The following is a 10,853-nucleotide window of genomic DNA, read 5'->3' as shown; positions in this document are numbered from 1 at the left end:
TGTTATCAATTACAAGTTTGTCAAATCAGAACGGAAAATTACCCGAGAGGTCTTTCATTTTTAATTTATAAACGAAATTGAAGTTTTCTATATATGTATTCGTTGAACCAATCGAATTCAAACAAAAAGAAAAGGCAGAGAATATTGCAAAGTTCATGTGGTAGCAGTGCATGTGCACATAAATGTACGTATGACAACTAAATCAATGCAAATATATATATATATTGAAGTAGCTTATATATATAAATTTGAGGTCGGCAACTGCGATCACTCATATTTGTATATATATATTCTAATTTGAAAATATGTTTATTTATAAATATTAAATATTTTTACTCTTACTATATATAAAATGTAGCTTGAAACGTGAATAAAGTGTTGATATATTTAAATATAATATCTAAGTTCCAACTCAATATATTTAAAATAAAGCCTAATTCAAAACATAAATTAACATAAAATTTAAATACATTTGTAAGGTCCGGGCTCAAAGAGAGCGGGGGGTGATCGTCGATGTCATGAGGTTATATGGACAATGAGCGGCTCTTGGCAGTATTCTAGGCGGAGGTAACATGGATGGACTGATCTTACACCGGAATGAGAGGGATTCTGAAACTGTTCAGGTATGGCACTGTGCAGTTGAGGAGGGCTTAAAGATTTGATTGGTACTACTCATATCCAGAAAGTGAATATTTTTTCAGGTAGTTCATCACATAAGAACTCCAAAGTGAAGTGTGCTTGGCTTGGGGTAATTCTGGGATGGGTGACCCCTGGGAAGTTTTCTAGAGTGCGTGTGAGTGAGGACATAAGCACGCTGAAAATATCCGTCTTGATACAATGAGGATAGTCGTCGAATCTGGAGCATACAACATTACTATCTTTGATTTGAATACAAGACACAAATAAAACAATACAAGTGCAATCAGAATATAAAAAAATCATATATTAACATAATACATCCACAAATCACAAATTCACAATATAAATAGAACATTATAAGTATAGATAGCAAATATAAAGAGATGATGATATGGAATTTTAGATCGAGACTTTGAATTGAATGAGAAGACCATAGAAACAGGTTTGTTGGCTTTTATGAAATAGTAATATAATTTTTATTTTTAAATGTGTAAGATCTGAAAAAAACGGAATCAAATCAAAAATATGAAAAATCGATAACTTTCTCAATTTCGTTTTTAGTTCGAAACGAAATTTGGGTTTCGGTTCGGTTCATTAACCAAACCATGGACACTTTTAGAAGACAGTAGCTAGTTTAATTTTTCAGTTTTAATATAGTTATGATTTATGCATTCGATCTATATATGATCATAAAAGATTTATACATTCTAGACCTTTAGTTTATCTATTACAATATATATAACTAGAATTATAGCATGGGCAACATGTAAATTATAAATATTACGTATTGTTTATGTGTAAAATAAATAAATTAAAAAGTGTGTCATCACATAGGAGTTAGTTTCGAAAAACAGAGGAAAAACATTCAAATGAAATCCACGTTAGATTTCTCTCGAATGATGCCTTGTCGTAGTATAATCTCGTCCTCAAGCCCATATATACAATTCCAAGGTTATTTATCCAACCGATGTGAGACAAATAATAGATCTCTCTCACGCCCTGGAATGAATATTTGGAACGTGAGGTTTACAAATGACCCAATTATGGACAGAACGGCTGACTTAATTATAAGCATTCTAACACATAAATGTGGAACCCGGACTCTGATACCATGTTGATATTGGAACTTGTGCCTAACTCAATTCCAAAAGCTAGCTCAATGGAGAGGATTGTCCAAGACCATATATACAACTCTCAGGTATTTTATTCAATCGACGTGGACAATTAACAATATATTTAAGAAATTGTAAAAAAAAAAATCTTCCAAACGTTGTTACACGTGGCATTTCGATAGTTGGATTTGAAATTGGTGAATCAAAAATTTCCAACAAGAATTCACTCAGGCAGTTGGAATTTCATATTTTTATTCAATATATTTTTGTTTTTATACAGAAACTATTTAGAACGACCACCACGTAATCTTTTTTTGTTTTTATACAGAAACTATTTAGAACGACCACCAAGTTTGATAATAAAAATTGAATTTCAATTAGCAAAAGTGAACGTACGTAGGGCATGAAAAGGCCATAAACTAATCGATCAACTTTGATGCTAATAATTTCACAAGTAACAAACCACGTGCGAGCCATTCATTTCCATTTGCCCAAAGAAATTTTAAAAAATGGAACAAAGAGTACATTTTCAGATGATTATCTGCGCTTTCTTAGGGGTATGTTAGCCTTTCCTTTTGCTTAATATATTGGGAAAGATTCGAGACTCGACCATTTTCATTGCAAAAATTTACAAAGTTTGCCACCACGTGAATAAAGAAGATCGTGACCTGGATTCATTGCACCTCACCCACATCATTTGCTCCCAATTGTCCCCAAATTCACCAAATATTGCCATTTTTTAAGTACAAAACAAACCCTTTTTTTTTAATCAAACAAAATAATTCACATTGGAATATTCATTCATTGACAAAAGAAAATGAAAAAAATAATAATTAAAAATACATATCAGGTAGTGGGAGGCCTGCTTGTGCGGAACTGAGTAAGCCCACCAGCACTAATGGAGTCGCTAGAAGAAGAGCCTGAAACAGAAAGTAGCTCTGCTAAAGCGCTCATTACCCGTACCTGCAATGGCAGATTATTGAATTCAGATGCGACAAATCGATTCATTGATTGAAGAATATACATGGCCATGTGGGTATGTGAATGTCATATACCTGCATTTCAAGCGCGGGTATGTAATCAGTGGCCTCCTCCAACACCACCTGCAATGGTTGTTTCCTGCAGCCGGGGACTAAGCGGCCTAGAACGCGCGTTTTGCGCTGAACTGCTGGCAAACTCTTCGACTTCAGGCGCAGAATGCTCACCTTCGATTTCTTCAGCGACCGGCTGCTGTTTCCGCTGTTGATTGCCGTCATCACGGACTGCTGCCGTTTCGTGGTGGTGTTCTTTTTCATGAACTTCAGTTTGAGCCGGTTCATGAGCATGGCTCGGCTCCACCTGGACCGGCCCTTGGCCGTGGCGGCCAGGACTCTGTCCGCGGCTTCGTGCACGCGCCTCGAAGCTGATTTCTGAGGCGATGAGCCGTTGTTCTGCTTCACCTGGCGCAGCGCCTGCAGCAGTTTGGAGGTGTAGATTTGGTGCTGAGCGTCGGATTTCCATTGAACAGGCGCATTTTGCTGCTGAAAAGCGTTGTTGAGATTCTCCCCGACAGCTGGGCTCTGAATTCTCTTCTTCTTCCTTCTTCTGGTTAATGATCTGTCAGAATTCACTGCTGGATTGGGTGATAGCAGAGATGACGACATCATCTTTAGCCACTTTTTCTGTACGATCGAGAATTTTATTTTCAATCTAGCACCTGGAAATTCGATCGAATGTGAGTTAGATTCAGAACTACTAATGGATTCAAAGAGGTATCAAATCAAGTAAAGTAAAAAGGATATCACATCTCCAAAATCAAATACTTATCAATATACAAATATAATCATAATTCAATCTCAGCTCATAGCTGGAACATCCGTAAACAGATTAAATCACACCAAACGAACATATATAATCATCGAATCAAATAAAAACCAAACAAATTCAAATCACGAAACCACAATTCCATCGAAATAAGAATGGAACTCCGATAACTAGCATTTATGCATACATATTAACTAAAAAACTAGCCACAGAACAAACAAAAACAGTCGAATCCAATGAAATAGCCGAACGATTATTACCTGAAGCACTGGAGATTCTCCCTTCTCTCAGAATTCAGAAGAATTTGGCTAAATATCCATCGAGTTATCCATTTTGTATCGATACATTTGCTGCGGTTAACGAGAGAGGGTGAGAAAATGGTGGAAGGTTAGGAGAGAGAATGGAAGCTTTAAAAGGAATCACGGGGGGCACGCGGAAGCTCAGCACATGCCTAAAGATTTTTATTTATTTTTATATATTATTATAATAATATTAAATTATCAATAAATACTCCATACTTTGAATTTGATCCTATCCAATTTATAAATTACGATGGATTAATTAGACGCATCAAATATATATTTTTTAAAACTTTTTTTTATCCATGATCTTCTCTATTACAAACGGCAAAAACTTATGTGAAACGGTCTCACGAATCGTATTTTGTGAGACTGATATTTTATTTGGGTCATCTATTGAAAAGTATTATTCTTTATGCTAAAACTATTACTTTTTATTGTGAATATCGGTAGGGTTGACCCGTGTCACATATAAAGATTCGTGATACCGTCTCACAAGATACATATTCATGACAAACAACACAAAAATTCCAGCGAGATTATCTCAAATGACAATTTTATGAAATAGATATCCAACTCGAACCGATTCATGGAAAAATATTACATATTATGTTAAAAGTATTAATTTTCAGTTTAAATATAAAACCGAACTGACCCGTCTCACGAAAATACATCCTTGAGATCGCCACACAAAAGTCCTATTTCACAATACGACATGTAATGCAATATTTGAGAACTAAATAGGTCAGCATGAACACACAAATTTTTGAGTATGTCTCTTGTGAGACGGTCTCACGAATCTTTATCCGTAAAGCGGGTTAACCCTACCGATATTCACAATAAAAAGTAATGCTCTTAGCATAAAAAATAATATTTTTCATAAATGACCCAAATAAAAGACATGTCTCACAAAATACGACCCGTGAGACAATCTCACACAAGTTTTTGTCTAAAATTTCAATTTGAAAATATTCTGTCATGTAATCACTTAGTTTTAAACGTAGGAAAGTATTTAAAAGTTGAGATTTTTGTTTTGGAGTTACTTTTAATATCATCTTATAATTGAGTGGATACAAATGTTTATCGGTTTAAATCTGAAATTAATGTAAGAATTTATATATATAGTGTTGATTTTCATGATTTGGAAATTGTTTAAAAATGAAATTAATTTAGTATTATCGATACAAAATTAGTATCGAAGTTTGGGCCATGTGGTGGGCAGGGCCCGCACACTCCGGCGAGGGTCCATTTTCATGTGCGTTTCCTGTCCCCGTTACTCACTCCTGACTTCTGTTTTCTCCATGTTATTGTTTAATTCATTACTGCTTTTGCTATCTAAATTTAATAATATTGAAGAAAATTGTTTTGTGTCTCATTTGGATATATTTATAATAATATTCATATTTTTAAAAATAGAAATTTCATCGAGAGATCATTATGATACATAAATTGAATCAATTCTATGTCGTGTTTGGATTGAAAACTTGATTTGGAAGTAGGAATTCGGTCTGAAAATGGATGCATTTTAAATTACGTACATACCGACTGTATATATTTGAAATACATCATAATTACGCATAACTTGTTGTAATGTTGATTTGAAATCCTCATGAATTTCGTCCATACAAGCAAATCAAAGAATTTGATAGAGAAATTGTATACACTATCTTTGTAAAATCTCGATATTTTTTCACAACTCCTCATGAAATTTTTAAGCTAATAACTCCATGTGAATAAATTTTTTCCCCTTTTATCTGTAAATGCTTACACGACATTTAATATACAATGTCATGTCAGCGTCACGTTTGAAACATATGGAAACATTACTAAAATTAAAAACAAAAATTCAATAATATAGGAAACAAAATCTCAAAGTAACAAATTAAATATAAATGATCAAAATTTTGTTTTTCCCTATTTCTTCAACCAGTTATTGGATAAATAACCCTCAAAAATTAGAAAAATGGAATTTTACATGTACTATCTTACGTCAGCATTCCAATAGAAAATAACTACAATTAGAAAAAAAATAATCGTAAGTCGGTGAACTAAGACTGTGAATTGACTTCCAACCAGACGTAAAGTGAAAAATGTAATTTTCAGCAATATTTATTAGTTAGTTAGTAAAACACACGGATCTTCCCATTTTTCACAAGTTCAAGTTTCGTAAATCAAGTCGATAAATAGTTAAATAGATTAATCCCATGTCTTGGAGTCAAACCTCCTTCGATTCTCAAGGACAAATAATTCCACCAAAAAAACTTTAAAAAATGAAAAAGAAAACAAATAAAAATAAAAAGACAAAAGACAATGCATGTGGTATTATATCTGGCACGTATAATAAATTAAGAAGATCATCTGTGTTGCTTGTAATGGAGTCATTTTTATGCACTTTTTTTTGGGGCATGTTTAATTAAATCCAAAGGCTCCACACTCTCAGAAACATTGTCGTTTCCATTTCCTTCAGACAGGTGTCTTCACGATATATATATAAATATATAAAATTAATAATTATATTATATAATTTTTTAGAAATTATATTCTAATGTCATATATGTTTTTGGGATAATTATATAAGTTTGTTTTGGTTTTTGACTTTTAACTATTTTTAATCGGAGCGTTGACATAACATTGACATGTTAATAATATCTGACGTCATGTGTTCGAATTATCATGATGTCATGTCAGATACTATCTACATTCCAATGTCACATGGTTAGCGATGTTTAACGTTATGTCAACGTTTGAATAATAAAGCTGATAGCAAGAAAAACATAATTTACGATATGAAAATCAAATTTTGACTATTTAGAGGATCGAAACCTAGAATATCAGTTTTGCTTCTCAGATTACATTTCATATTTCTACAGCCCTATTAATCTACTATAATAAAGTGAATATATGTGTGTGTATTTTCAATACCAAAGATAAGCATGATTAACTTTCTCAAAGGCTATATATCTACACATATAATCAATTATCTAAAGAAAATAGATAATTTCTTAATAGGTTGACTTAAAAAATACATATATACCACTTTTAAAGGCATAAAATTCAAAATAATCTCATAGAAAATCATGGCAGCATGTGTATTTACTGTCTAACATGTCAATTTTGTGATGTAAATCTCTTACACGACCCGATTTATGAATAAATATTAATTTTTATGTTAAAAATATTACGTATATGGACTGAGTTGATCCGTCTCACATAAACCTACTCTCATTAAAATATTAATAGTGATATACATGGAATGGATTTATGATCAAAGAATTGGCACCGTTGCGGCCGATATGCATCATTATGCTCGCCAAGCTAAATGCCATCCCTACCATAGAACATGCTTGATTAAGCAAATTAGAACATATTAAGTGGGATCTTAATTAATACGTCAAAATACTAATGGTGAAACCTATTTTACAATAACTAAAATGTTGGAAATTTGAATCAAATTTAGAGTTTGAATTAAAATTATGTCTCATGAATGTGAGAGTGTCTTTTGGCTCTCCACATTCTTGAGTTAATTGTGGCTCATTATTTTAGAAATGCCTTTGACTTTCCACATTCTTGAGTTAATTGATGACTTTTGGCTCCTCATATTCTTGAGTTAATAGGAAGATTAATTATGTTAATTAATCTTGCATGACTTTTAGTGTATATTTTGGGACTTATAAATAGTGTGTTCATTTCCTCATTTCATATACATGAAAATCTTATCTCTTTCAAGCATTCTCTTGCATTTCATGTTGCTAGCTTTTGCATTTGGCCTCCGTTAAATTTCGGTGATAAAGTAAATGTACGTTTTCAGTTTGCCGTAGTAGTGCCTCGTGCTAAGTCACTGCTGATTGTTCCATTGTATCTTGGGAAACAGACGTCCAAGACGATCCTCGAAGCACATACAAGGGGGACAAATATGTTTTAAGGACATTGTACTTCGTACAAGCATCGGTTTGGATTAATTTAAGCTTTGTTCTACTGTATTTTCTTACCATTTAGTTAACTGAATTTTACGAAAATTTAATGTACTTTCTCGTGTGATATATTGTGCCACATAAAATACCTTATTCCGCTCCTATTTTGAAGGAATGTAGACTAATAATTATTTTTAAAATTACTCGGAGTAAATCCATCATACAGAATTGAGAAAAAACCCAAACCACATGATTTTTCTTTTGGAGTAGTCCGAATAATGTAATAATTTGATTTGATAATTGAAAAGTATTAGCGAGACAGTGGACGGCAGATAAGGTTAATTTTGTTACTGCAGATGATGTTTTAGATTCAGCCGACAGCATGCATGATGTAGCAAAGTTTGGGGTAAATTGAATATTAATCTAGTAAAAATATGAAAATGTGGGGTCGTTTTATTTTATAAGCGATGGGCAAGCTTATAAACCCATGGCTGCTCTAGAGATTTCTTTTTTCCCGTACCTTACACAAGCTAGCCGTGTCCTTCATTGGCCTGAGAAATTTCATTTTTGGTTTCTAACTCAGTGGCCCGAACTCCAGACAATATTTGGGTTGACTCGAAAAGTTTGCGCGCTGTGGGTTGAAATTAGAGATATATACTACCGACTAAGGGTGATATATATGGTACGTATCAGATCGAAAATTATACATCGTATATCGTACCGAAAATTACGGTATAAACAAATTTGTACCGAATTTTTCGTTTTACCGAAAATCGGTATATTGAAATAACTAGCCTACCCATTATACCTAAATTTTACGGTATACCGAGATTTCGGTATGGTATCGATATATACCGTTTTATACCGAAAATACCTTACATTTTTTAAATTTTATAAATTTAAAATATTATATATGTTATATTTTTTTTATATTTTTTCGATATTTCGATATATCGAAATTTTCAAATTGCATATCGTTACAGTACTGAAAAATTCGGTATTGTTACCCTACCGTAACGAAATCTTCGGTATACCGAAAAATTCGATAAAATCGGTATTTTTTGGGTTTGATAATCTTAGTATACCGAAAATTCGGTATTTTTTCCCACCCTTACTACTGACTTGGGATATTTTTTTTTCCATATATAGTCTTTTTTTGTCCAAGTATTGATATAATACGAGACATGCCAATAATATTAAGTTTGTTGTCCCATCGATAGAATATGGGGCAACACCAACATTGAAATAAAAAAAGATTAAAATTGGAGAAATAGTAAAGTTATTAGTAATTAATAATAATTATGTAATGAGAAATTAAAAGGTAGCATGGAACAATAAAATTAATATAGTTCGTGGACTTATTGAAGATTCGGTGGAGACAAGTATGTACATCTACACCTCCGAAATTAGATACAATAATCTCGATTGGAGATGCAATATTAATACAAGAAAATGATCTTTTCTCTTTTCTTTGATTTAGAAAAAATACATGCTATTCCTAAATTAAAATCACAATAAACATGGTTATAATGTGTCTTGAAAGCATGATATTATGAAATAAGAACTTGGTATTGAATTTTTGGAACCAAATGGTTCGATAGATATGCCAAAATTATCGTTTATAATACTGATCTTGCTGCGATGAGATATAATATTTGTTACTTTAATTGATTTGATATTATGTAAAATCCTTGTTCTGATTTTTAAAAACTTTTATAATGGGTGATTGTGGTGCCAAATCGGGTATTTTTCAGATGTTTTTTTTTTTTTTTTTGTTGAAGTACTACGAAAGCTTATGCGTTAGATAAATAAAGTATAATTGTTTTTGTTAAATTTGATACCATAAATTTAATTAAAGTTTGGGAAAATTACATCTTGTTATGTTTTTGTTAACGATCAATTTACGATTTTAATCATATAACTTTTCAATTTTATTCAATTTTATTCAATTTTCACAAAATATTGATGTGACGCCAATAAATGCTAACATGGTGGCACTAGACATTACTTACATGTTAGGTGCCACCACGTCAGTACTTCCATAAAAATGACTAAAATTGAAAAAAAAAATTGCAAGTTACACGTGAGTAATGTCTAGTGCCACCATGTTAGCATTTATTGACGTCACATCAACATTTTGTGAAAAATGACTAAAATTGAAAAAAAAATGCAAGTTACACGTGAATTGATATATATAACATGACTAAAAATGAAAAATAGTAAGTTATATGTGAAAAAAATTTCATTTTTGTTGAAGATTTTATAAATCATGTGGTTTAACTAGATATCACAACAAGACAATAAATGAACTAGATAACCACCCAATACATACAATGTGAGTATACAAACCTCTATGTGTATGCATGAACCATGGATTGGTTATCAAGGATCAAATTGATATGTCTTGCTGAAATTAAGGCGCCTAGCGTGTAGCACGCTGGTCCGTCGAGATAGTTGGTAGCTCACACATTTTAACTGCATGTGGACATGCAATGTCCTGAATAACCCTAGCATGCTGTTACGTCGAAACAATGGGCGGCTCACAATACCCGACGTCTAAGAAACAGGGCTGAACGACTCCACTAGATCAATACTATTTCAAATGGATACATGCTCAACATGATATGTAAATGTTGCATAAATATCATGGCATATAAAACTTGCTTAATATGATAGTAAAATGCAATACATAAAAATGGATACTCAATTGGATATTTCAGTCAGTACTTATATACATCTTAAACTGGTTTGAGATACTCGATGTCTACTCTCTTTTCTAGACATCATAATCAATATTGGTAATACTTTCTATAATTTCTTATAACTTGCTTACTACCCCTCAAGTATAAATAAGGCACTCAGATCATACTATATCCATAGTAAGCCCTTTGGGATGACAGTCTCATAGCTCAAATCTCGAGTTGCCGCCTACTCCATGGGCTTTGGACAATCCTTTCAGACTTCAAGAACAACTAAAAAAACCTAGAATGCACTAGAAATTTAGATGAAATCTTGAAAATATTGTGCATAAAAAATACCAAATGACCTATTTATATCCAGAGTTCGGAAGCTCCGACTCGCCATGCAGT

General features: G+C 32.5%; 1 protein-coding gene across 1 annotated transcript; it reads right to left on the bottom strand.

Annotated features, from left to right (window-relative positions):
* Window positions 1–2,424: 2,424 nt before the first annotated feature.
* On the bottom strand, window positions 2,425–3,988 carry LOC140830798 (transcription factor bHLH148-like). The gene is made up of 3 exons (XM_073194282.1): window positions 3,815–3,988; window positions 2,807–3,447; window positions 2,425–2,714 (listed from the first exon to the last, which is right to left on the bottom strand). The coding sequence occupies exons 2-3, from the start codon at window positions 3,395–3,397 to the stop codon at window positions 2,598–2,600; spliced, it is 708 nt and encodes a 235-aa protein (XP_073050383.1). The 5' UTR covers window positions 3,398–3,447; window positions 3,815–3,988; the 3' UTR covers window positions 2,425–2,597.
* Window positions 3,989–10,853: the final 6,865 nt, after the last annotated feature.

The sequence above is a fragment of the Primulina eburnea genome, chromosome 4 (genome assembly GCF_022965805.1).
Source record: "Primulina eburnea isolate SZY01 chromosome 4, ASM2296580v1, whole genome shotgun sequence".
NCBI classification, from domain to species: Eukaryota; Viridiplantae; Streptophyta; class Magnoliopsida; order Lamiales; family Gesneriaceae; genus Primulina; species Primulina eburnea.
Note: the sequence above shows the minus strand (reverse complement) of the source record. Positions and strands in the feature narration are given on the sequence as shown.